The sequence below is a fragment of the Triplophysa rosa genome, linkage group LG4 (genome assembly GCF_024868665.1).
Source record: "Triplophysa rosa linkage group LG4, Trosa_1v2, whole genome shotgun sequence".
Classification (NCBI taxonomy): Eukaryota; Metazoa; Chordata; class Actinopteri; order Cypriniformes; family Nemacheilidae; genus Triplophysa; species Triplophysa rosa.
The window spans coordinates 16,959,942-16,987,846 of NC_079893.1; the positions used below are offsets into that span (position 1 = coordinate 16,959,942).

The 27,905-nt window shown below is 44.1% G+C and overlaps 2 protein-coding genes across 12 annotated transcripts in view; one reads left to right on the forward strand and one right to left on the reverse strand.

Annotated features, from left to right (window-relative positions):
• The window catches only part of cnnm2b (cyclin and CBS domain divalent metal cation transport mediator 2b), a 132,140-nt gene extending 129,079 nt beyond the window's left edge, over nucleotides 1–3,061 (forward strand). The window contains exons 8-9 of one of the 3 annotated variants that reach the window (XR_008962755.1): nucleotides 2,467–2,603; nucleotides 2,946–3,061. Coding sequence is in view for 1 of the 3 variants with exons in the window: in XM_057330988.1 (XP_057186971.1) it covers nucleotides 2,467–2,532 (66 nt within the window). In the remaining 2 variants the exon portion in view is untranslated. Of the gene's footprint in view, nucleotides 1–2,466; nucleotides 2,645–2,665; nucleotides 2,779–2,945 lie in introns of those variants that run through there. The other 2 variants (XR_008962754.1, XM_057330988.1) reach the window with 2 other exon arrangements.
• The window catches only part of nt5c2b (5'-nucleotidase, cytosolic IIb), a 155,192-nt gene that overhangs the window by 66,506 nt on the left and 60,781 nt on the right, over nucleotides 1–27,905 (reverse strand). For 5 of the 9 annotated variants that reach the window (XR_008962758.1, XM_057330993.1, XM_057330991.1 and 2 more), the window contains exons 7-16: nucleotides 24,883–24,940; nucleotides 24,174–24,267; nucleotides 23,716–23,769; nucleotides 23,511–23,594; nucleotides 20,611–20,652; nucleotides 20,425–20,532; nucleotides 10,875–10,941; nucleotides 9,000–9,170; nucleotides 1,809–1,860; nucleotides 1,559–1,619 (exon numbers count right to left, since the gene is read on the reverse strand). Coding sequence is in view for 5 of the 9 variants with exons in the window: in XM_057330993.1 (XP_057186976.1) it covers nucleotides 1,559–1,619; nucleotides 1,809–1,860; nucleotides 9,000–9,170; nucleotides 10,875–10,941; nucleotides 20,425–20,532; nucleotides 20,611–20,652; nucleotides 23,511–23,594; nucleotides 23,716–23,769; nucleotides 24,174–24,267; nucleotides 24,883–24,940 (791 nt within the window). In the remaining 4 variants the exon portion in view is untranslated. The remainder of the gene's footprint in view (nucleotides 1–1,558; nucleotides 1,620–1,808; nucleotides 1,861–8,999; nucleotides 9,171–10,874; nucleotides 10,942–20,424; nucleotides 20,533–20,610; nucleotides 20,653–23,510; nucleotides 23,595–23,715; nucleotides 23,770–24,173; nucleotides 24,268–24,882; nucleotides 24,941–27,905) is intronic. The other 4 variants (XR_008962757.1, XR_008962756.1, XM_057330994.1 and 1 more) reach the window with 2 other exon arrangements.

The window sequence follows — 27,905 nt, forward strand, 5'->3', positions numbered from 1 at the left end:
CCCCCTCCCCCGCAGCTTGTGGATGGGATCCTCGTGTATACTGTATACCGTGTATATCATTGATCGTGGACTTCCACCGGAGACGAGGTGAGACCCCTCCCCTAGCGCCTAGAGGCGCTGGTGGGGGGGTACTGTCATGACCCAGGTCGGGGTAATTGTCTGCACGGGAACGGTCTTGTTTTGTCGAGCATGTGGTAGCTGTCTTCTCACGGCTGATCGCGTGCTCGGAGTCTGCGTCACTGTTCCCGCCCTCGTGTCTCCGTTAGGGTTTTCTTTGCACTGGTGTTTTTCCACTCAGCTCTCTCACCCCTGTTTTCTCTTCCCTCATTAAGCCCGCTTGTTCCCGCAATTGTCCCACACCTGTTTACTATTACAGCCCATCTAGGTTTCCTTTATAATCCCTTGGTGTCTCTTGTCTTGTGTCTGACCGTTGTGTGTTTTTCCAGATTCAGACTGACCTAGGTGTTGCTGCGGCTCACCTATTGCACTTTTATATCCTCTTGGATTCCTTAGCCTTTGCCTTAGCCTTAGCCTTAGCCTTGCCACAGTCCTAGTCTTAGCCTTAGTCCTAGCTCCTCAGTCATTTGGTCTTCACGAACGTGCTTCTCTTGACTCTGTAATTCCTTAGCGTTTCCAGTTTGTTCTCACCTCTCTCCCATCACGTCCCAGGTCTGCTCTCTGTCTACGCAGTGTCCGTTGGCGTCCTGGCCGGCGGCCTCGCTCCTCACCAGACTTGGCAACAGTTGCATCAGGGGCGTCATCTTCGTCACGAGCTACCACTTCTCTCTCCTCCTGAGAGTTGGTTCGAGGTAATCCCTCGAATCCCAATTACCGACCCCTTACCCCGGGCGGGGGATTCTCAACGCTCAGCGGAGGCCTCTCCCATTCCGGTGGTGTATCTCTCTGCTTCCCGCGGCTGTGCCTCTCTTGGTTGTTTTGGATTATTGACTGTTGCTTTTTCTAATAAAGCCTTTTCCCGCATTTGGGTCTCTCTCAGCTTTGTCGACCATGACATCAGAGGTGAACTATTTCAAGTGTGTGCACCAGTAACGTAATAAAAAAACAAAACAGCAAATAGCTAATACATTTGAGCTGTTTTACATTGAGACCGTCCTTACAGTCCCAGTGAAATTAAAAATGACAATTCTTATTTTTTCATGAAACATTGCAGCGTTTATAGTAAATATCTTATTAATGTGGGTCCTTCTCTTTTTTAAATTCATGTACCCTCATAATCTTCAGTTAAAATCTGAAAATGCACTTCTGCCCTGAAATGACTATCCATCTCAAATGACGTAAATTAGACGGCTTGGCCGGTGCATCCGTTAACTCCTCCCCTTCAACTGTCAGTCTGCTGCCATCTTAATTTCAAAATCAATGCAACAGCTGTTTTTAAACATCCAATCAACTCGCAGTGAAAAACGCAAGCCACGGCCACTCATTTTCTTCTTTGAAATTCCTTTTCACTTGAAAATGTGTCAGAATACGGAAGTAAAAACGATCGCAACTTCCGGTTCACGGGGACTTTAATGGAAATTTTACGAATGAGTTTGCGTACCTTCATTCTTCTCTGGATGGCACTGATATCTGGTCTCTCATTGCTACTGCTGTCCAGATGCCTACAGAAGGGAAGAAAGATTGCGAATTAAGTAACATAAGGACTGAAGTGAGACTGATCAGACATGGTGAGAAGACAAGAGTTGATAAATAATGTGCAAACAGGTAAGACTCGCGCTCTGTTCACTTGAGGTCTTGAGAACTACCACATAGTTGCACGCAAGAACAGGGACAGAGAAAGCTTTACTCACTTGTATAGCTCTGCCAAGAAAATGTCCAAGCCCTGAAGTTCCTCGAACAGAGCTGTTAATGAGAAAGCAAAACCCCATAATGCTTGTGTTTCACATCTCTTTTCTTACCATTTTAGGTGTGAACATTTCTGTTTTCCTCTCTCACTCTGTCCTCTGAGTATTTCTTCATCATGATTGGCTCAAAAAGGCCCATATACCACCGCGAACATGCATTCAGCAGCAAGGAAACAGTCCCCCATAGAGAATAATACAGTGATTTCCTGGTTAGGATTTGTAGAATTTCCTTAAAGCTCAAGTAAAAGTAAAAGTACACTGTCTGAGTGAATGAACTGTGTGACTCGTCACTTCCTGTTTGCTGAGAGCGCGTGGTTTGAGTCGGAGCTCTTTCAAACTTATTCTTAATACATCGTTTATTCTTGTTATATCTTAAGACTTGTGTTTTAAATTGTTATTCTCCGAGGGTAAAACATATCCTTAAATATATCCCATACCAAAAATCGTACTTAAACGCACAGATAATTTATTTTTATCGGATCACTCGCTATTAGCCTCAGGCTGTTAGCATTCCCAGCCTGCCTGCTTACTGCTTAACACACTGTTCTCATTATTAAATCACTGATGGCTAATGTTTCAGATGTGTCTGTACCTCTGTGTGCAGATGAGGAAACGATCGCACTTCAGTCGGAACTGGAGGCTGTGGAGAAGCAGATCCAGGATCTACTAGAGAAGCAGACACGGCTGCGAGAACGAAAAACGGCGCTGGAAACATCCAGAGCTGACGCTCGCAAATCCGCGGTAAGTTTTCATCGCGATTTTAATACTCCTTCCACTTCTACTCCGCGTGTTTCTCTGCACAGAGCCCAGGCTTCGAGAACACGGTCAGCCCAAATGAACTTCACTCCTGCACCGGCACACCCACGGCGAAAGGCGCGAGCCAGGACTGGAGCGATGACCCAACCGCCGCCACCGGTCTTCGAGATCCCGACCAGGAACCGCTTTGCCGCCCTCTGCGAGACGGAATGCAACGCTGTGGTCATCGGAGACTCAATCGTCCGGAACGTACGCGCTTCCTCCACTAAAGGTAAGGTGCGCACTCATTGTTTTCCTGGCGCCCGTGTTCTTGATGTCTCTGCGCAGGTACCTGCGATCCTGAAGGACGATGCTAACGTCGGAGCTGTCGTGCTGCACGCGGGGGTGAATGACGTCAGGATGAGGCAGTCGGAGATCCTGAAGAGGGACTTCAGGAGTCTGATCGAGACGGTACGCAACGCATCGCCCACGGCGAGGATCATCGTATCAGGGCCGCTTCCTACCTACCGACGAGGGAATGAAAAGTTCAGTAGACTATTTGCTCTAAATAAATGGTTGATGTCATGGTGTATTGAACAGAAGCTGCTCTTTGTTGATAATTTTGATCTGTTCTGGGAGCGACCTAGGCTCTTCCGCCCTGACGGCCTGCACCCCAGCAGCATCGGAGCGGTTCTTCTGTCTGACAACATCTCAAAGACGCTACGCACCGCTTGACTACGTCTCCCAGCGGTAAGTCAAAACTTCAACCATAGTCTGTGTTCCTCCCACTCATCTGTTAGAAATGTTACTGCTTCCAAATGCATAGAGACTGTGTCTGTCCCCCGAATAATACTACAAAATAACAAAATAGCCAAATCTCAGAGAAAAAATCTAATCGTGATTAAACCTGAGGACAATGTAATAAACGACCAAAACAAACTCATAAAGTTCGGCCTACTTAATATTAGATCACTAAATTCAAAAGCAGTTATTGTAAATGAAATGATCACAGACAACAATTTTGATATACTTTGCCTTACCGAAACCTGGCTTAAACCAAATGATTATTACGGTCTAAATGAGTGTACACCACCAAGCTACTGTTATATGCATGAGCCACGTCCGGTTGGTCGAGGTGGCGGTGTCGCAACAATCTTTAGAGACTTTCTTACTGTAACTCAGAGAACGGAGCATAAATTTAAATCATTTGAAGTGCTTGCGTTGAACATAATTGTTCCAATTGACAGTAAAAAACCATTGCTTTCTTGTACGTTGGCTACAGTGTATAGACCCCCTGGTCCCTACACTGATTTTCTGAAAGAGTTTGCGGACTTCCTATCGGACCTATTGGTTAACGTTGATAAAGTACTAATTGTCGGAGACTTTAATATCCACGTAGATAGTGCTAACGATGCATTAGCAGTGGCGTTTACAGAGCTATTACACTCTTTTGGAGTAACACAACACATCAATGGACCCACTCATCGATTTAATCATACACTAGACTTGATTATATCTCACGGAGCCGATCTAACCAATATAGATATTATACCTCAAAGCGACGATGTCACTGATCACTATCTTATAACATGTACACTGCGCACTGCAGAAATCAGCCGTTTAACTCGTTATCGACAGGGTAGAACAATTACCTCGACTACTAAAGATAGTTTCGCAAAGAGCTTGCCAGATCTGACTCCTTTAATAACCATACCAATAAATATAGAATCGCTCGATGACATGACCAGCAAATTGGGCACTATTTTCTCTAATACATTAGAAGCTGTCGCACCTATGAAGTCAAAAAAGATTAATGAGAAAAACGCAGCACCATGGTACAATAGCACCACTCGCGCCCTTAAAAGAGAAACACGTAAACTGGAGCGCAAATGGAAACAAACCCAATTAGAGGTCTTTAAAATTGCGTGGAAAGAGAGTGCAAACTGTTATAAAAAGGCACTAAAAGCAGCAAAGGCTGAGCACCTCCGTAACCTCATAGAAACTAACAAAAACAATCCAAGGTTTTTATTTAGTACAGTTGCTAAACTAACAAATAAACAGACTTCACCTGACCTGGGTATTCCGCCGCACCTTGGTAGCAATGATTTCATGAATTTTTTTACAGAGAAAATCGAAAACATACGAGACAAAATAGTAAAAACTCAACCTCCAAGTCTGTCCTATAAATTAGTACCAACCATCGCCCCAAAAGAAAGGCTACAGTGTTTTTCACCTATAAAACAGGAAGATTTAATTAAACTTATTGCAACATCTAAACCTACAACTTGCTTATTAGACCCCATACCAACTAAATTATTAAAAGAGTTATTACCCGTTGCAATTGAGCCCATTTATAACATTATCAACTCGTCAATTAATCTAGGCCATGTCCCAGGACCCTTTAAACTGGCCGTCATTAAGCCTCTTATCAAGAAACCAAACTTAGACCCCAATGAACTAGGAAACTATAGACCGATTTCAAATCTCCCTTACCTGTCTAAAATACTAGAAAAAGTAGTGTCCACTCAGTTGTGCTCTTTCTTACAAAATAATGACATACACGAAAAATTCCAGTCAGGCTTTAGACCGCATCATAGTACTGAAACTGCGCTCGTTAAAATTACAAACGACCTGCTTATAGCATCAGATAAAGGTAACATCTCACTCCTAGTCCTGCTCGACCTTAGTGCTGCGTTCGATACTGTAGACCATAAAATACTTCTAGATCGCTTACACAATTATACCGGTATTCAGGGACAGGCACTACAATGGTTCAGATCTTACTTATCAGACAGACATCAATTTGTCCATTTAAATGGGGAATCATCAAATCTAACGCAAGTAAATTATGGATTACCTCAGGGATCGGTTTTAGGACCCTTGCTATTCTCCATATACATGCTGCCCCTTGGAAACATTATTAGAAAACATGGAATTAGCTTCCACTGTTATGCAGATGATACTCAGCTATATATCTCATCAAGACCAGATGATTCCTTCCAACTATCCAAATTGGCAGAGTGCATCGACGATATAAAGCATTGGATGACTTGTAATTTCCTTCTTTTAAATTCTAATAAAACAGAAATATTACTTATCGGACCAAAGACACGTGAGCAGAATATTTCGGATTATGACCTGCAAATTGAAGGCTGCACTGTTACTCCAACAAATACAGTTAAAGACCTTGGCGTTATATTAGACAGCAACCTGTCATTTAAAAATCACATCTCAAATGTCACAAAAACAGCCTTCTTCCACCTTAGAAATGTTGCCAAATTGCGAAATATTTTATGTGTGGCTGACGCAGAGAAGCTTATTCATGCATTTGTGACCTCAAGACTTGACTACTGTAATGCACTGCTTAGTGGTTGTCCTGCAGCATCAATAAACAAACTACAGTTAGTTCAGAATGCAGCTGCCAGAGTTCTAACCAGGTCCAGAAAATACGATCACATAACCCCAATGTTATCAACCCTTCACTGGTTACCCATTAAGTATCGTATTGACTTTAAAGTTCTTTTAATTACTTATAAAGCCTTAAACGGTTTAGCCCCTACCTACATAACAGAGCTTCTACCACACTACAACCCATCACGCTCTCTAAGATCTCAAAACTCCAGACTTTTGATAACACCTAGAATAACTAAATCCACCAAAGGGGGTAGAGCTTTCTCATACGTAGCACCTAAACTCTGGAATAGCCTCCCCGATACTATTCGAGGGTCAGACACACTCTCCCAATTTAAATCTAGATTAAAGACACATCTTTTCAGCCAAGCATTCACTAATACATAGCTAATGAACAGCAGCTACGCTAATTATTCTCTTTCTGTTTCTGCCCTCGCCTCGGGATGCCCATCCCGAGGTAGGGAGAGATTCCGCCAGGCCCAGATGAACGTCATATGCCCATCCACAACTAGAGATTACGCCAGCTACATCGGAAAATCCCGTGCCATCCTCCTGCGAGAGCCTGCGGACTGACTGACCATCCAGCTCCATCCAAGGCAATTCCATCACCACCCAAGAAAAAGGCGACCATCTGGCCGGCCCAGCTCAGACAATTCCATCCCCAACCGAGAGCAAAGACGGACTACCTGTCACATAAATGCTAAATTTACAATACTTGGTATTTAATGCTAAACTTACATCACACGACAGCAGTTTGAAGTTATGGCTGCACTCAGTGACTTTGATTGGAGGTAGCTGGGTGGGTGTTGTAGGGAGTGGGGGGGCTTGTTGGTTGTGGTTCGGGGCGTTTCATTTGTTGGGACTGTGTGGGTCTGGTCTGGTTGGTCTTGTTTTGTGGTCGATGTCGGACAACAGAGGAATAAAGTTAATTATGCCATTACTACTTTTCCCTGGTTGTCCCTCTGTTGTCTGTTGTTGACCACGGAATGGGACCGGGTTGGACCTGCACGGTTTCGGCGGGTGGGGCTTCCTGGGTCGCGGCTCGTGGGCTCTCCCTGTTCTTCGTGGACGTTGCTCGGTGGCTTTGGTCGGGGTCACTGAGTGCAGCTATGACACGTCAGAGGAGATCTGGCCCTCCCGGCTGAGCCTGGTTTCTCCCGAGGTTTTTTTTTCTCCATTATTCAGCATTGGAGTTTGGGTTCCTCGCCACAGCAGAGCAGTGCAGTGTTGGCTTGCTCACCGGGAGACTGCATTTATTTATTTATTTATTCATTTATTTATTAGATATTATTTATTATAATGATCTTGCTTGGTCTATAAACACCATGCACTGTGCTGTGTTTTACCTTTCTGTGTTTTTCTTATTTGCTCCTGTAAAGCTGCTTTGGAACAATGCACATTGTGAAAAGTGCTATATAAATAAAATTGAATTGAATTGAATTAAAGCATTTCCCTGCACTTTGTGTAAACAGTCATTGCAGCATTTGAGGGAAAAATTAAAAACAAAGTCTAATGGTAATTGTAAAGGTGTGGATTGGAGTAAAAAATGTCTTACCAGGCTTAAAACAGACAAGGAGGATTTATCTGCTGACATTTTTTTATCGGAATAGAAGCGTGAGACAAAAAGTAATTCAAACTGGTAGCCATCTGCATTTTGGGTATTAATATTTACTTACATAAATTATAAAATGGTTGTCATATTGTTAAAGGGACAGTTCATCCAAAAATGAAAATTCTGTCATGAATTACTCCGCCAATTTGTACCAAACCTGCGTACATTTCTTTGTTCTGTTAAACACAAAGAAAGAATTGGAATACTTGGAAAATGTTAGCAACTGACATTTTAAATGACAGTCAAAGGTGCCCTAGAACTGTTTGGTTTCCTTAATCCTTCAAAATATCTCATTTTGTGTTAAACATAACAACATAAAAAGACACAATCATCTTTTGTACTAAGGTAGTTCAATTCAATTTAATTTATATAGCGCTTTTCACAATGTGCATTGTTCCAAAGCAGCTTTACAGGAGCAAATAAGAAAAACACAGAAAGGTAAAACACAGCACAGTGCATGGTGTTTATAGACCAAGCAAGATCATTATAATAAATAATATCTAATAAATAAATGAATAAATAAATAAATAAATAATAAATGCAGTCTCCCGGTGAGCAAGCCAACACTGCACTGCTCTGCTGTAGTCAATGATGTCCCAGAAATGTCAGTTGCTAACTGTAACACAGTTCAATGTAGGGAAGGAAGGAGGCGGGAACCGGCATCATTCAGACAATAAACTTTTAATCGTGAAAGTAAATAAACAATAATAAAACAGGCCGGCAGCCCCTCGCGGCCGACTGCCGGCCAAACAAACTGACTCCACTTAACTTCCGGGCCCGGGTCCTCTCTCTCGATGGTCCGGTCGCTCGTCCTCTTATGCTCCCGAGCTCCCCCGTGAGGCATGCGGGGACCGGCGGTCGCACAGCTGACACTCGTTGCCACTTACGCCGCCGGCCCCGCCTTACTCGCCCCACGGCTCTCGCCCCACCTTCCTCGCTACACTAACATTTTTCCAAATATCTTTCTTTGTGTTCAACAGAACAAAAACATGTATACAGGTTTGGAACAACTTGAGGGTGAGTAAAGGATGACAGAATTTTCATTTTTAGGTGGAGTATCCTTTTAAATATCGTAAATTGGCTTAAAATTGTTCTGAATAAAATTTAATTAATAATATATAATCAAAGGGGGGAAGATGTGTTTGTGTACCTGTCACTGTGTGTGCAACTAAACAGTCTTTTTTCAACTAGTTGTTACAGACTCATCATGTAAGCTTAAAGCTTATGTTGCAAAAAAACCTGATGTCGAATCGATTCGACACATACAGCTTGGACGCCATACTAATTGGTGGCAAATTAAATAAATATTTGCTGTGCACATGTACAGTGTGAAACAGGCCGTTGAGTGCGTCTGCTCCTATCACCATGACAATACTCACAGCTTTTGTCTGTCCACACATGCAGTTCCTGAGCCAATTCGGGAATAACCAGGAACGTCCGCCAGCCCTGTCGCTTCTTGGACTTGAGGATATCGCCAAAAATATGATCCCCAATGTACACAATATCCTTCCCTTTTGCTCCGAGCAGGTCACACATAATGTCAGAGGAACCTTAGCAAAATGACAATTTTTTTTTAGAAAAGTGTCACTTTTTTACAGCCTGCATGCACGGAGTTAATCTAAACAGTAATTATAATTACAACAAGGTTTGTAACAAAACAGTTCTGTGGCACTATTGACTACCATTGTAGGAAAAAACTACTATGGTAGTCAACAGTGCCCCAGAACCAGGGCACATATATGTCGCACATGCTACAAAAACATCGGTCTGTGCTATGAATAAATGAATAGTGTAGCACGTGTGCGATACAGTTTGGCAGGTGCATTAACGTTAGACAGCGCCGCTTGTTTGTGTAAAGTGCGTTTGTCATTTTGCTTGTCCGTGTGTTAACTAATGGCGCAACACTGTTTATTTTCGTTTATATTTTGTTTTTGCAATTAAAACTTGTTTTCCGGCTGCATCGAGTCCATTGATCTAGAGCCCTATGATCTGCACGATGTGGGAAAACAGAAGGAATCACGAAAGCCGAATTCTACAATTTCTAAATTTCTAAAATATGTCATCTGCTTCTTCTGCGTGTCTATAAGTGAATTAGTTCCATACTTTAATGTGTTACAAGCATGACACTCATGGATTTGTCTGTATCTTACTATACAAGGACATTAACACATGTGCTGTGTCCAAAATCGCATACTGTGACAGTATGTTCTGAATAAGTACCTACCTATCAGCCATTAAAACATTACGTTCTAAATAGTATGAGTGGGAGTAGTATGAATACATTGCGGACATACTGCGTCCACCATGTTTTATGGTCATGTGACCCGTATGCTCTTTGACCTATGACGTATTAACAACAACCTACTGTATATGTGAGCGTTTATAAAAACATAATTTAGTCACGAGAAATTCATTTACTAGCACTTACATTAAAAACGGACATCCGCCTTAAAGTTTTCCGCTATATTTATTTGATTTACTTTAGAAATTTGACCGTTGCTCTGCTCCCGTGGCATCATGGGATAGAGAAGTGTATACTATAGTACACAAGGATTTTACTGCAGTCTACTGTATACAGTATTTTTATGGACAAATGTATTTTCTACTGTATAGTAGAGCATTGAAAATACAAAACTCAGAAAAATGAAAAAATGATTTTGGTAAAAAGTAAAAATTATATGGCCCTAATTTATCCATTTGTATAGCGTTAATGTCCTTTTTCGGTTACCAGTCTATTTATGTGATGACCTGCACTTGTGTTTTTATAAAGACGATAACAGATGTATACTTGTGTTACAACTGTTTGGCCTGTGCTACAAAACTTAGTGCCGGTGCATTGTGCAAAAAAGGCTAACATACAACCCTGCCCAGAACTCACTGGTTCCCACATTCTTAAAAATATATTTTTCTATGTTTAACGAAACAAAGGAATGTATACAGTTTTGAAACAACTTAAGGGTGAGTAAATGACGACAGAATTTTCATTTTTGGGTGAACTAATCCTTTATGGCAGTCTGAGTTTTTGGGTTCTAAAAAGGCTTTAATGAAAAAGCTCTTTGTTTTGCCCAAAATGTTGCTACTACAAATATTTTTGCTCTGGGCTTCTGCAGTGGAAAACTATACAACCAAGTACTAATCTGTAGCGGAACGTATGTAACGGTGACCTGGATGTTAGGCATGTTTGCATGTTATGCATGTGAATCTGTGTGTTTAGTGGATAAGTGTGTTTATGTTTGTCAAAGAATTTCCAGCACCTCCAGAGTATACAATGCCATGTTGCAGAGGTCCAGTGTATGTTCCTATTTTCAGCCGGCCAGTGGTCTGCAACAGAAAAAGGATGAATATTAGACAATCCAGACTGTCTGATATTTATTTATTGTCTGAATCTTTTCCATTACTTTAAAGATCAGGGCCCATATTCATGAAAAATCTTATCGCAAAGAGTTGCTCCTAGTCACAAAATTCTAAGAATATTCTTAGAAATGTGGGCGTTTCCCCTTAGAATTACAGAAAAGATCCTAGTAAAGAAGAAAGTAATTCATAAAGCATCTTAACCCTTAAAAGAGCTCTTAAGGTCCAAAATTTTAGGAGTAGCAAGGAGGACTTTTAAGAGACTTAAGAGTTTCTTTAGCAGCAGAGAAAATGGATGAAACACGAAAAGTGAGAAGAAATGTGTTGCAATGCATGACAATTTCCATATTACTTTTAAGGTTTATCAGATTTTGTGTGTGTGTGTGTGTTCAACTTTTGATTATCTTGGTTTTGGTTTTCTTCTATAGCTGCTTTGATGCAATGCAAATTGTAAAAGCGCTATAAAATAAAATGACATTGAATTGAATGACAGTGAGTTAATAAGACAACACATTAGAAGTTTGTAACCGATCCTATTAGAGACACGCTAACATCTCCAAAACAGCGCAGAAATGCCATAGCACCAGAAATAGAAGAAATCACTACATTAACATATTTAGCAACTGGAGAAATGCAGCTATGCAGCAGAAATGATTTGGTTCTGTCACAATCTTCTATAGTGATCACACAAACAATTACAGCACTTACAGAGACTTATTGTGTCACTGTTCATTTTCTATCAAATACGTTGACATTAACAGCATGGTAAATAAAAAAATAAAGAATATATGTGTGTGTCTGTGTGTGTGCGTGAGTATGGTAACGCAGAAAAAAATGACGTGCAATTTCAAACTAATGACCCTATACTTAAAAGCGCTCTTCTTCCTTCTTGGCCAACCAACCAATCACAGTCTTCAAAAGACATAGCAACGGGGTCAGCCCCGCCTCCTCACTAAGATAAAAGTTTTTGTCTTTTCCTTGCTCAGAGTTTCTCTCAGATTGATCCTGAATCACTTTTAAGCTAAATTAAGAGCTTTCTTAGAGGATTCTTAGAAGCTTTAAGAATACGGGCCCAGGTATCACACGCAGTTTCTGCCAATCTCATATTAATCTTGAGTACCTATAAAGTAGTATTGCATACGTCATATCTTCGAAGAGTTTTTAGTTTGATCACATTTCTAAAAGATAGATACATCTGTACGATTATTTCCTGAAAAGCACGAGCTGCTGGAGGCTGGCAGTGGGACAGAACTACAGCACGAGCACACAACAACACGAGCACGGCGATGGCCAACAAAACACAGACATATGACTTAGTTTCACTTACCGTGTGCAGTTCATGTCCGGCGTCTTTTAGCACTGGGACCGCGACATCTATCAGTTTCAAACGATCTCCAAATCCAGTGTTATATCCACCGTTTATATAACATCTATCACTGAAATGTTGTGAACAAACAGACTAGGGGTGACCCCGATTCGTCGAAGATTCGATGCTTTGATAGGAGGAGCCTGATTCGACTATGTGTTATGCAATGGGGATCAGGCCATTTTGGTTATATGGGCAGTGGAGTTGCAGACGGGCACGCACTGCGGCACTAAAACTATTATTTATGGTGTAAAGAAATGGGACATTTTTAGGGTTGGGTACCAAAACCCCCGGCGAATATGAGCGCGAGGTCTGGCTATGACCCAGCGCAGGATTGCGTCTCTCCGTGTATTCTGTGCATGTAACGCACGCACCTGCAGATTACTCACAAATGAATGTGTACACCAATTCCAAACATTTGTCACTTACTTAATGTTTGAGCATTTAAATATGAATTAACACCTTCTGTTTAATTGCACATAGTATGTTACTTAGACTGAACTTTGCGCTGCATGATATAAAAAATAAAATAAAGTAAAATAACCAAAATCACCGCATATAACAAGCATGGCGCAGACTTTTGGAACTTGTCATTCTCTGCACTGAAAGCAAGCGTGCGTGTCAGGAGGACGGAGAAAGAGTGCGAAGGAAAAAAGGTGAAAGGGACTTTTTGACGGTTTAAATGGTAAGATGCTTTATTGCATTCCTACTTTACATGCGGTAAAAAAGTAACTTCATAGGTAGTTCATTGTGAACGTGCTGTATTCCCGTTTGTAAAAAATATTTCATTATTAACGAGTAGTTTTTAAAATAGTTTTGAGGCGAGATTTGGTCTAGTATTGTATGGCACAGCATTGTTACGTGATGTTTAAGGAAAATGTCCATACATTTTACTATTTGTGTCTTTTGAAAATTATGTTCCCTTGCTGTCGGTCTCTCGACATTGTGTCGAACCGACAGAATGGGGTTTGTCTTGAGAACCTATTATCTTCTGAGTATTTAGAAAAGGCCAATGAAAATTGGCGAATGAAATTTGCATGCCGGACTCCTCCCCGGATGTCCGGGTATAAGAGGGAAGCCGGCGTGCTCATTCATTCACCTTTTGTTCTTCAGAGCCTACGCATCTGATGAGCTTCTCTACGATCTTTGGTGATCATTTTTCTGCTAGAATCTACGACGTGGACAGCGGACGGTCCCTTCCTGCAGTGACTCTCCCCCTGGGCGTCTAGGTGTTCGAGCAAATTTCCTTTCTAAAAGAGCAAATTTCTCCAGCGTGGCATGTCCCGCTGTTCTGCAAACACAGAACAGTCCCGCTGGGTGCAACACACTCATCGAGGAGGGGGACGGACACTGCCTGCTTCCAGTACGCTGGGGCAGATACGTCCTGCCCGCACTGCGGGCGGTGATGATTCAGACGTTGCATCACGGGTGGCTGTGTTCCCACGGGACTCAGCCACCACCTCGTTTGCTCCATGTTCCGTGGCGGCAGGACTACGGCCCTGCCGTCCGCTACGACAAGCAGCGAGGGTGATACAAGGATTACTGTGAGCGATAATGCGCCAGCCACTGGCTCACGGACCGTTCACACCTCGTCTCGCTCGTCTGACCGTTCCCCAGGAGACGGTCCGCCGTCTTATTCCTCAATCACGTATTCGGACACGATGCGTGATGATGAGATGTCTCTTGCAGCATCGGGGGTGACGTACTGCCATCCGACTCCGACGATTCCTCGGGCTCCCTCCCTCGGGGGGTCGAGCCCAGGAAGAAGCGGACGTCGAAATGTCAGCCGTGCTTTCCCGGGCCGCCGTGAGTGTTGGGTTGCAGTGCCCGCACTGCCTCTCGCGGCTGGCTACATGGCGCCTCGGGTTTGAGCGTGGCTTTAAGCCGCGCCCGCCCCCAGTGCCGTGTTTACCGGAAGTGCATGAGTAACTTAGTAAGACCTGGAACGCCCCCTTTCCGGCACGTTTCATGTCAAACAAAGTTCTGTCACCCTCTCTTCCCTCGAGGTTGAGACAGCTGGAGGATACGTCGTTGTCCCCCAGGTGGAGTATGCCGCCGCGGTGCACTCGTGCCCGTAGGCGGCGGCCACCTGGGGGGGCTCGACCTAGACTCCCGTCCAAAGCATGTGGGGTCTCGGCAACTCTGGTGTCGAGAGCTTACATTGCGGCGGACCAAGCTGCCTCCTCTATCCACGCTATGGCTCCTGCCAGGCCAGGGCGTTGAGAGAGCTTCACGAGGGTAAGACCGACCCAGCGCTTATGCAGGAACTCCGCGCCGCCACCGACCTCGCTCTACGGGCGACCAAGGTGACCAAGCGGGCCCTGGGTCGGACGATGTCCACACTTGTGGTCCATGAGAAACTCCTCTGGCTGATCCTTGCGCAGATGAGTAACGCCGAGAAGGTCCGCTTTCTCGACGCACCCGTCTCGCAAGGGGGGGCTGGTTGGTGTTACTGTCGAGCCGCAGCGGCCCCGCTCACCCCCCGCCCGTCGGGGGGCACGAGACCCGCACGCGGCCTCCCCCTGAGGGTTCTCAACAGTAAAGAAGCAGTCCTCCGTGCTGCGACTCGGCCGTCGAGTCCCGTGCACTGTCTGCTTCCCAGCAGCCCTGGTCCTCTTCGACGCCCTCCAGCTCTGGCGCCCCCCCCACTCAGGCGGCCCCCCCTGGAGGAGACAGCGAAGAGGAGACCATCGCCCCATCAGCAGCCGCAGCGAAGCGGCCCTCATGGGAAGACCTCAGGGGGATCGAGGGTACCATTGGGCCCGACCCCAGCCACATCGCTGGGAAGTCGGATAGGGACGGATCCTGCCCCGTCTCTCCATCTGCTGGCCCCCTCCGGGGGGCTAGCGCCCACTTACTCTCAAAAAAGGAGAGTTTCCTCTCTCTCTCTGGGTTACCACAGCCGCTCTCACCCTCTGCTCGACGGTGAACGGTAAACTCGACGTTGCGTCATGGCGAAGTGCAATGTCGAGTATAAACACCAGCCCTCAGCACTCTCAGTCAGACAGTGCGTTGAGCTGCGCAGTCGCCAGGCAGGAAAAACAGCAGAGCCGATCTCCTCCCCGGGGGACCTCCCCCGGCAAGGAATCCGTACTGCTAGCCATCGAACCACCCCCCGGGGGGACGATGAAAAAGATCGTACCTTTAGTCCCCGTCTCATTTCTGGGAGCCTGTCCGGCTTCCCAGGCTGTCAGGCAGGCTAGGGAAGACGATCCGTCTCGGCTACGCGATCCAGTCGCCTCACGCCCGCCAAGTTCAGCATCCGATATACCTCAGTCAGAGGCTAGGATGTTCCCGTACTTCGGGCCGAGGCCGCCACCCTTCTGGTGAAGGGAGTGATCGAGCCCGTCTCACCAGCCGAGATGTTCAACGGGTTTTACAGCCTGTACTTCATTGTCCCCAAGAAAGGCGGGGGGTTGCGCCCTATCTTGGGTCTGTGTGTTCTGAACAGGCACCTACACTATAGCTGCCTTTCAGGTTGATCACGCAGAAGCGCATCCTGACGTCCGTCAGGTGTCAGGACTGGTTCATGGCAATCGACCTGAAGGACGCGTACTTCATGTCTCGATCCTCCCTCGACATCGGCCGTTCCGACGGTTCGTGTTCGAGGGACGGGCATATCAGTACAGGGTCCTCCCCTTCGGTCTGTCCCTGTCTCCACGAGTCTTTACGAAGGTCGTGGAAGCCGCCCTCCTTCCCCTTAGGGAAGGAGGTGTGCGGGTACTAAACTATCTCGACGACTGGCTCAGTTTGGCGCACTCTCGAGATCTGTTGTGTACACACAGGGACCTGGTGCTCCGGCACCTAGATCGGTGGGGCTACAGGTCAACTGAGAAGAGCAAGCTCTCCCCGGTGCAGAGCGTCCTCTTTCTCGGTATGGAACTCGACTCTGTCCTCATGAGCGGCCCCGCTCACCCCCCGCGGGGGGCGCGAGACCCGCGACGAGGAAGCCCGCACCCACGCGGCCTCCCAGAGGCAGTGCGACTGACTACAGAGCGCGCCCGATCAGTGTTGAACTGCCTGAAGCTCTCAGACAGTCAGCGGTCCCCCTGAAACAATTTCAGAGGCTCCTGGGATACATGGCATCCTCGGCGGGGGTGGTCCCCCTCGGGTCGATGCACATACGACCGCTCCAACACTGGCTACAGAGTCAAGTTCCTTGGAGAGCGTGGCACACCGGCAGCAGGCGTATGGTCACACGCTTTTCTGCCGACACACCCTAACCCCCTGGTCTCCATGACCTTCTTGCGGACAGGGGTCCCCTTTGGGATGCCTCCCTGCAGGGTTGGGGTGCCGTGTGCAACGGGCAAGCAGTGTCGGGGCGGTGGACGGGCCCCCGCCTGCGTTGGCATTTCAACTGCCTAGAGTTGTTGGTTGTGCTACTTGCATTGAGGAGGCTACTACCTCTCGTGCAGGGCAAGCACGTGCTGGTCCGGTCGGACAGCACAGCTGCTGTGGCGTATATCATTGGTGGCATTCGCTCACGGCAGCTAACATGACTCGCCCGGCGCCTCCTCCTCTGGAGTCAGCAGGCGATCAGTTCTCTGCGAGCCACACACACCCCAGGCGTCCTGAACCAGACAGCCGATGCGCTCTCTCGTCAGTCGACGCCTCGCGGAGAGTGGCGACTCCATCCCCGCGCAGCCGGCTCATTTGGGAGAAGTTCGGCCAGGCACAGGTGGTCTTGTTGCCTTCCCGGACTCCACCCATTGTCCGCTTTGGTACTCCCTGTCCGAGGCAACCCTTGGCACGGATGCCCTTGCGCACAGCTGGCCGCGGGACAAGCGGAAGTACGCCTCATTGCACAGGTCCTGTGCAAGGCCAGGGAAGAGGAGCATCAAGTGGTACTAGTTACGCCCCTTTTGGCCTAACCAGGACTTGGTTCTCGGAGCTAAGGCTCTCACAACAACTCCCCCCTGGCCGCTCCCCCTGGCGAACTGCTTCCCCAGGGGAAGGGGCACGTTACGGCATCCAAGGCAGAACCTGGTCTCCATGTCTGGACGGGACGAGGAGATCCTGAGTGACCCACCCCCGGTCTGGTTGGGACGTCACTCAGGCTAGGGCTTCGGCCACTGGGCGGCTATACGCCCATAGGTGGCGCATCTTCTCATCCTGGTTCTCTTCTCGGCGAGAAGACCCGCGGAGTTGCTCGGGTACGAGCTGTCCCTTCCTCAAGCGAGACTGGGGAGTAACCTCTCCCCCTCCACACTGGGAGTGTATGTAGCCGCTACGGCCGCTCATCATGACCCAAGTGCTGGGTAGCCTCTGGGACAGCACGACCTGGTCATTACGTTCCTAAGGGGTGCGAGAGGGTGACCACCTTATCCGCACTCCGTACCCTCTTGCGACCTAGGTGGCAGGCCTCAAGAGGCCCCGCCCCCTTCGAGCCTCTCGGGGTTGCCGCTCTTTCTCAGTCTTGATAAAGACGGCTTTCCGCATGGCGCTCACCTCCAAGAGGGTAGGGGATCTGCAAGCACCCTCCGTGTCCACAGATTGCCTAGAACTCGGGGCCGGGATTCTCATGTTATCTTGAGACCCCGCCCCGGCTACGTGCTCAAAGTTCCCACCACTCTCCCGAGAGACCAGGTGGTGAACCTGCAGTCGCTCCCCACCGGGGAGGAAGACCCAACCTATCCGTGTTGTGTCCAGTACACGCACGGCGCCTCTACATGGACCGCACGCAGAGCCCAGTAGCTCTGAGCAGCTCTTTGTCTGTTTCGGAGGTCAGCAGAAGGGAGGGCTGTCTCCAAACAGAGGCTGGCGCACTGGATCGTGGATGCCCTCGTTAGGGCATACCGATCTCAATTCGCCCCTGCCCGTTGGAAGTGAGGCACACCCCTCATGGGCACTGGCTCAGGGCGCCTCTCTGGCAGACATCTGCAGAGCTGCGGGTTGGGCTATGCCCAACAACTCCGTGAGGTTCTAATACCTACGCGCTGAACCGGTGTCAGCCCGCATCCTGGCAAGGTGTAGGACCGGCAGCCGGTAGGGCGTACGCCTGCGAAAGCCCTTCCCCCTTCCTTAGGGGGATCAGCGGCTATTACGCCTCCCCTCTTTCCCCCACTGGGTAAAGAACAGGCATTTTTTCCATCACTAGCACCTTCCTCGGAGCAGGCTGGGCAGAGCAGCCCTGCCCCCTTAGGCCGGGAAACAGTTGAGTTATCTCCCACATAGCTCTAACCGGACCTAGTGCTCCAGACGTGGTAACCCCCCCTCCGTGGGCTGTTCCGTCTGATGTATCCTCATGAATGGTTCCCACCTCGGCAACCCATGACCTCCCTAGGTGGACTCCCACCTTGCGGTTATCTCCTGCAGTCTGCACATTTTCCCATGAGTTCTCCCCTGTTGGTGAGACCATGTGGTCTCTCCACTAATTCCTCCCTACGGTAGGTAGTGGTCTCTGCAGCGTTTTTCCCCCGGGGGGGAATAATGCTTACCCAGTGGCCCTTACGGTGCCGGGCGGCTTCTCGCCATTTAGAGAACTAGGCCTCCGCCCGTGACGGCCGGTGGCAGGGGCTTCCCAACTTTGTGGTAAAGCTCTGGGTCCCCCTTCCTCTCCACTGGATGGTTATAATTTCACGTTAGCGTCTTTGTCTGACTCGCCCAGGCCAGTCAACGTCGCTCCGCTAGAGATTGTGACGCGGCTCAGTGCTGTGGCGTCTTACATAGGAACCCCATTCTGTCGGTTCGATACAACATCGAGAGACCGACAGAAAGGGAACGTCTTGGTTACAGATGTAACCTCGGTTCCCTGATGGAGGGAACGAGACGTTGCGTCCCTCATGCTACAACACTGGCCGCCAACCCCAGCAGTCGGGGGAGGATGCTTAAGGCTCCTCAGACCAAAGGTGAATGAATGAGCACGCCGGCTTCCCTCTTATACCCGGACATCTGGGGAGGAGTCCGGCATGCAAATTTCATTCGCCAATTTTCATTGGCCTTTTCTAAATACTCAGAAGATGATAGGTTCTCAAGACAAACCCCATTCTGTCGGTTCGACACAATGTCTCGTTCCCTCCATCAGGGAACAGAGGTTACATCCGTAACCAAGACGTTCCCCTGCATTTCAGACATTTAGCCTAAACACATTTATTTTGCACATTGTGACTTGATTCTGGCTTATTTCGTTTTTTACTTTTATTTATTATAAAGGTATATTCTGTTCTAAACAAATTCTGTAAAATTAATGTGTGATTGTTTTTTGGTGCATCAATGTTGCGTTGCACTTTGCGCTGTACCCTTAACCACCTGGTGTCGTCCCCACATGCACGCTCGCACACACACAAACATACACACACACGTCTGATTCGACTATCAGTCGACTATAGGCAAGACGTGACAATTCTGATTTGACTATGTAAATCCTTAGTCGGGGACACCCCTAAAACAGACAAATTTCACTATTGCAAGAGTAACGAGCCAATCTTGACACAGCGCAGACAATCTTGATGGCAAGCGGGTCTCGCTTGACGGTTGGCGCGCTCTTTCTTTTGCCTTGCCGTGCTTTTCCGGGTAGAATTGCCCAATAAAAGGAATATGATCCCTGTTTCAGACTTTTAATAAAACTTTCCGAAACAAGTTACAGTGCTGGGGGAGTGTATCAAGCACAGAAATACTACGTCATATCGTTTTTTTTAACAAGTTGACCATGTTAAGCATGAAAAGCTAGAACATTCAACAGTGTAAGGAAGTCAGAATGCATGATATAGCATGTTACCTCCACTTTAATAATTTCCCCAGCACATAGACATTTGAACATTAAGTGGGCAATTCACCCACGTATTCACACATGACTTGCTCAATCTGTAATAAGTTGTCTCAGTATGTTTAGTTCTATTTCAGTGCATCAGCATTTGGTCAAACTGGATCTGAAATACCTCACACAAATGTGGCAAACCTGTTCAATGATTTCCCTCTCAAGCTGTCTCATTAGTTCCAATGTGCGTAGCAGACTTAATAGTGAACAATTAATACTCACTGCTGACTTTACCTTTGTGCGAATGTGTTCAGCAAGTACCACACCTGCTGATTTTGAGAGTCTGCTTTTGTTTCTTGCAATAGTAGATGACTCTGTATGATGCACTCACCGTATCCACCTGTCTCAGAACTGTGCCCTCGCCAAAGAACAAAGGCTTCCGAGCATCCACTAGGATCAGGTCGAAGTAGGACTGCCACGGACGGTGGGGAGTACCATGCTATGACATAAAGTACATTCTTATTAACGGTGATATGTGACAGGATTATTTACAGAGAAGTTAAGCAAATGCTAATACCTTTGGTCCATGGGGGAAGTCAAACAAGTATGTCATAATTTTCTGTGAAACAAATTAAAACAAAAGCTTGGTTTATTAAAATTAAGACAGACTGTCACTGATTAAGGAATGTTCCCTTACAAAAATATCCTGTGGTATTCCATGTGATAAAACATAAAAAGTACCACACAAAGCTTGTGTGGTAATTGTGCGGAACTCTGTGGTTTTTTGGGACGCTTTACCACAGGATTTTCTGTTGTACATAGTAATATTCCTGTAATATTCTTGAGGTACTTTGTGATATTACTGTCATTTTTCTACAGTATTTACCACAGGATTTTCTGTTGTACAGTATGTAATATTCCTGTAATATTCTTATGGTACTTTGTGGTATTACTGTCATTTTTCTACAGTATTTACCACAGGATTTTCTGTTGTACAGTATGTAATATTCCTGTAATATTCTTATGGTACTTTGTGGCATTACTGTCATACTTCTGCAGTAATATCCGTTGAAAGATGATTTGTCGTATTTTTGTTGGATGCTGTGGTAGTTTGTAGTATTTGTAAAAAGTAATACGTTAATGGCATTTATGCAGGAAGCGTGGCTTTCTATGCAATTTTACAAGCATACAAGACAAGTTCACAAATAAGGTACATTTATGCATTGAAATATGCAGGAGCTTTAATAAAATCAGCCTTCAAATAAGACACACAATACTACATATATCATACAAGTTTATTTACAATGTCAAAACCATTAAGGCATAACTCATTATTCCCTACAAACTATAGGGTAAATGCAGTGAAATGAATTAACATGAAAAATTTAAACACAAAATTAAAGTCTCACAGCAGGCTTGACCCTTTATCTAATCTGTTGATAACTGCCTTTTTCAGGAATCATGTCTTCAGGGCAATAACATCTCTCCTTTCCTGTAAACAAAACAAAAAAAACAGTTTAAGAAAAAATAATTGATGATCAAATAATTGTCTCAATTTTATCTTTTTATACAGTGTTATAAACAGTCAAAGCCATCACCAAATCCAAGCCGTGTGTTCCAAAGACAAATGTTTTTAAGACAAGAACTGTGTAAATGTTTATGATTCCTCTGATAATTACACCGTTTAACACCCTTAGACATTTAAGACGCTAGCTTTTTATAAAACAGTACATACGTTATGTATTGTGAAAATTGCTTTGCAAATACTGACTTGATGTTAATTTTGGAGCTGATATTTATAACCACAAAGCTTATGCACGATCTGTACCTATCTATACGTCACAGCATAGTCTGATTCATGAGTAACGAATCTTACATACAGCGCAATTACTGCAGACGATTCAAGAATAAATTACTCTTATGAACAGCCTTGAAGTTACTCAATAACATACAGCGCATTTGCAGACCACCCGTTTAATACTCAGTGATTCCAGTACATACTACATTTGAAAAACCCCATTAAAGGCTTAAATAAACTATATGTGATAAAACATGATTGCAAGAAAACCCTTGCATTATATTTTACTTTGAAAATGAGCATTTGCGACCGTCAAAACTTTTGTTGTAGTGTTAACAAGCAAATAAAATACAGCTAATGTTCACGAGAATATAATTAATGCAGTAAAACGTACACACATACAATTTTAAGGATGCAAGTTAAACAATTAACGTTACTCACCAGGAAAACAATTGTGGTGACGTAACTTTGCTGTCCGGTTTTCTCTCAGGACCTTTTAAACATCACTCCGGAGGGGAAATGGCACTCGTACAGTAGTTATTTAAAGTCTTAATAACAATTTGTATTGCGTTATCTTAATAAATATATAAAATAAATGGTGCTGCGGGGCTGCAGGCCAGACTGTGACAGGCGCGTTCAAACACAAAAGAGCGCCAATCAGTTACCATGGAAACGGCAATGACGTAGTTAACTGCACCTTGTAGTAAATTCTTGTGATATGTACAACAAAAGGTGCTGTGGTAATCCTTTCATAATGAGGTCTGTTTGCATGTGTTGTATTATACCACACAAAAAAAAAAAAACAATTTAAATACCACAGACTTCATCTTATGGTAAATTCTTGTGATATGTACAACAAAAGGTGCTGTGGTAATCCTGTCATAATGAGGTCTGTTTGCATGTGTTGTATTATACCACACAAAAAAAACAATTTAAATACCACAGACTTCATCTTATGGTAAATTCTTGTGATATGTACAACAAAAGGTGCTGTGGTAATCCTGTCATAATGAGGTCTCTTTGGATGTGTTGTATTATACCACACAAAAAACAATATAAATACCACAGACTTCATCTTATGGTAAATTCTTGTGATACTGTACAACAAAAGGTACTGTGGTAATCCTGTCATAAACAAACATAGTGTGGTAATTTTTTACTGTACCACAGAAATACCACACGTACTTTTTGTAAGGGTTATCAGTGTATGTGTTTTGAGAGTAAATGAAACAAGATGAGTTTTTGGCAATTCAGTGAGAAAGGTGTATCCTAGTCAGTGATGATCATCTAATAGTTGTTTAATTCACTTTTTTGTCTGTTGTGATACTGACGTTGTCAGATTATGTGATTTTGGCTCTGAAGTTCTTGTTGTGTCGTGGACAAGAAACAATGTCAGACTATACGTTCTCCCATTGGCTGTAACAGAACTCTTGTCTTTTTTAAACCAACTGAACATGCTTGCAACGTTGTAAAGTGTCACAGACGCAGTATCAGTTGTCATATACTATGAAAAAGGGTAGTGTTTGAATCACTACGACAAGCTGCAACACACAAATCATGTCAAAACCAGGCTAAATTTGTGTAATCTGAAGGAGGCTTAATAGCAGGTGTGAATAGCAAAACTGTATAACATTTTGCATTTGTGGTGGATAATTGTGTTCTTGCATCAGTAAACTCACATCTGTGTATTTGTAGTCACTGTTGGTGGCCAAAAACACTTTAGCAACTTCATTCATGCGGCTCAGCAGCAACGGCAACTTTGCCTTTATATATATAAAAAACATTACATACTGTAGAATTACTCCTTGAACATTTATCTAGCAATAACCAATGGAAAACTGCAATACATTCAGTTAAAGAAATTAAGAAAAGAGACAAACCTACATCTTTCACAACATACTTCTCCAGGTTTTCTACAGTTTTCTCCTTCAATGTTCCCTGAGGAAAAAATAAAACACCTCAGTTGTATTAGAGTTTAAAAACACTCAATAAAATGTGCCTTGACTTCTTGAATTAAGTCCCTACAAATGCGTCAATATGTATTACGTGCCTTTTTTAAATAAAAAAAAATATGTTTGATTGTAACTGTTCCAGATAATGCTAGCAGTAATTCATCATATGATGATCACATGATGGAGAAGAGCATTATAAGCAGAAATACATTGCGCCAGTTGTGTTAGGATGCTCTTATCCAGTGGTTGAGAGATGCTGTAGTCCCAGCGGTGTTTGCTAGATAGCAGTAATCTGCTGAAGTATTTTAAAGATTGTAGGCAGCTACTTTGAAAGGTTAATCTGACTTCAAGGATAAAAAAAGAGAAACAAAGAACCTACAAATCTTTTACCTTAAAGTGCACCCAATCTACGGCGTCTCGGACATCTTGGAACATGCTTTTAAAGGACATAAAGAGATCTCCATCCTTAAAGCCCGTCTCACAGCTAAAGGTTTAGGAAGAACAAAAGGACAGCAGAGTAAGAGGACAAGCACTAACCCTGACACACTTTATCCACAGACAGACATGTTTAAATGGGACAGTCTTCCCTTGTTTGAGGTAGTCCGAGCCAAACAGGAGAGCACTCTCCCCCTAAAAGGACCAACAGGTGTTTCAGAGGACATGCATCCATACCAATACAATCACAGACTATTACGTTTACAGTATCCAAATACCGTCTGATGTTTTTTATCTAGAGCATGAGTAGAATTACCTCCATGCTGTCCAAGTGTAAGTTATAACACTTTTAAATGTTTATTTTTCCAACTTTTTACATGAGCTCTGAATAGTCTTTAGCAAGTAAGTGGATAATGTCGTGCAAGAATATAGTTGGCAATCTGCTTCTGTCGTCTCGCTTTATTGCATGTTGTAAATTTTAACACTGATTAAAGATTTTCTAATCAAGCAGTAACGTGCTTGATGGTGAACTGACAGAGAGCGTCACATAGTCCTCACCCACAGTATGTGATACAGAGTATGAATCACTGATATACATGTACTCCTTTACCTACACGTGTCCAAGGCAACAGAGTAATACATTTATTGACACAGGAACTCCTACCTGGAATATCTGTCACAGTTTGAGAAGAAGTCAACCAGGCAGGCTAAGAGGTACGTTTCTGTGAGAAAGGAGAGAAAGAGAATTATTGCCTCTCAACAGATCATCACACAAAAACAAGGATACACAAGAAAGTTGGAAAAGTATATCGAAATGCATGTGGAGTAATAATAGACCAAACTTTACTAGATGCAGTGACACACACACTGTTCGAAAGTTTAAAATCACTTGCATGAAAAGTTTTTCATGATCTTGAAAACGTTTTGATCAGAAGTAATATCTCTTTCATGTTGGAAGTTGGTTATGTGAAGATAAACATTGTTTCAACATATTCATTTCTTCAATCAGCAAACGAACATTTAAAAGAATGAAAAGGGATGACTTGAAACAAATAATAGAGGGGTGACTACTTGAAGATGCAAAAATAGAAACGTGTTCATGAGAGTAAATAAATAATGACAGATTTTTGGGGGGGCAAACTATCCCTTTTAATTTGTGTTATTCAATAGCTTTGATGAGTGAGTGACCCTAGACTCTTGAATGGTAGTTATTACCATTATAAATTACACAAATCCACAGTTCAGTTAAAGGAGTAGTTCACCTTCAAAATGAAAACTCTGTCATCATTTACTCACCCTCTTGTCATTTCAAACCTGTATGACTTTCTTTCTTCCGCAGAACACAAAAGAAGATATTTTGAAAAATGTTGTTAACAGCCCCCCATTCACTTGCACTAGTTACAATAGAAGTGATTGGGGGGCCGTGCTGTTGTGTTACCAATATTTTTCAAAATATCTTCTTTTGTGTTCTGCAGAAGAAAGAAAGTCATACAGGATTGAAATGACAAGAGGCCATGTAAATGATGACAGAATTGTCATTTTGAAACTACTCCTTTAACAGACTTTGGTTACTTGACAAATATGTTTTCCGCTTGAAAGTTTGTTTCGTTAACACCTAACTTTGGATTTAAACCAACAGTTTCACTTTTCACAGATGGCCTAGAGCAGGGCTAGTCAACTGGCGGTCCGCAGGCCAAATGCTGCCCGCCAATCTTCTTTACCTGGCCCACCTTAACATTTCAAATAAGTGGAGAGACTTTAAGAATGGTGTGCTTCAAGAAATGCGCATCCTGAGACGCCACATATTTGTCCAAAATGCTGCTACAGTACATTCAATACGAAAGTAATTCCCGCGGCTCATAACGAGTGACGTCTTATAAAGCGATTTGATCGGTCTTGATGTTATCTGCAACGTTATAATAGACAATCAACAGCCACAGGCAGTCGGTTTGCGCACGCAAAAGGTCTCGTTCCAAAACACGTCTATTGCCCTTGAAAGTAACTGCAGGAAGAATACTACACCATGTGAACTGTTGTCTCAGATAAGGGAAAAACTGTTGTTTTTATTACTGCATCCATTATGTACGAACAGCTATATTTACAAAAAATAGCTGTTCATCTCCCTCCAGAAGTTGCTCTTAAAATGATCTGCCCTTCTAAGTGCGTGGGGCACATGAATGCGATTGGAATTTACCCGAAGATGCGATAATAGCGCTAAGTTTCTTGCACAGATAAATTGATTTGCTTTATAAGACACCAGTTTAATGTCAAGGGGCAGGGATTCATTTTGTGCTCAATGCATTAGCGTTTTTGACTTTTATTAATTTGACTTTCATTCATTTAACCAAATACCTTCATAAATATGACCATTACATGACCTATAAGTAACAGCAACAAAAACAGTAGAAAAGTAACAAAATGCAACAAATAACAGAAATACAGAATAACAGAACAAATGATGATAAGGTAAAAAAAAACTGGCCCACATCCTATTGATACTTTTGGAATCTGGCCCTCAAAGAAAAGTAGTTGAAGACCCCTGGCCTAGAGGGCCCTGAGGGTTCACTACTGCAACAGCTACGTCTCCGAGACATATTGCAGATGAGCAAACTATGTACAGTATAGACGGTTTCAAAGCAACAACGTAAACAAACGTTACTGTGCACGTTACTGATATCAAGCTCAACCTCTAGATGTCAATATCGCATACGGTTTCTTTAAATGCGACAAAACTACAGGATTCATTCAACAAATTGTTTATTTAATACAATTATTATACAATAAAATAACAATATAGATGAATATTAACATAAATAAAATATAAATAGTTATATAGACACTAGCCAGACCGATAAACAAACACAGACTAGAAGTTAACTGCATTCAAGGTGCGCATGTCCGATGAAACGGTCTATTGCAGATGTAGCAGATGTAAATGCAGATGTCTGCCAGATGTATGTGTGCTATAAGGGTCGAGATAGATGTCAGTGTTTCCCCTAGGTTTACGGCTTTTGGGGGTGGGGGGGTTGGTAGTGCGGTCTCTATATTTTCTTTGTTAAATAAATATGTATATAAAAAGTTAACATCTCATGTATTATCAGGCCATTTATTTTATATTATGATAGCCACAGTATGTATGAAACATAGAAGGCATGTTAATTGAGAAAATGTGTAGTAGGCTCTGGTGCTAAAGCGAAGTCCTAGTGGTCTATTTTAATATTTTAAAAAACTACTGACAACAAAATGTAACAACTGAATGAATTTATCATGAGCAGAAGTACTTACAAAGTTTCTAACAAGTAGCCTTTCCGTGCCATTCATACTAGAACTGATTCTAAATAAAACATGATTTATTATGAAATGCTCTTTGTCATGATTCTGCCACTTCTAGTCATGTTTTCTCAGTCTTGTGGCAGGATCATGACAGACCCACGTGTTTAGTGTAGAGAGAGACATGGCATTGTTTGTTTTGACATGCCATGCACTCTCTCCTGTCTTGTCTTGACCCAGCCCCCTCGTTTCCTCGTTTAGCTTCCCCTCAGTGTTTGATTGCCCTCACCTGCCCTGTTTAATCTCCCTGTTAGTTTATCATTAGTGTTAATTCCCGTCACCTGCCCTGTGTAATCTCTCTGTTAGTTTCCCCGTTAGTGTTAATTTCCCTCACCTGCCCAGTGTGTTTTCCCCTCA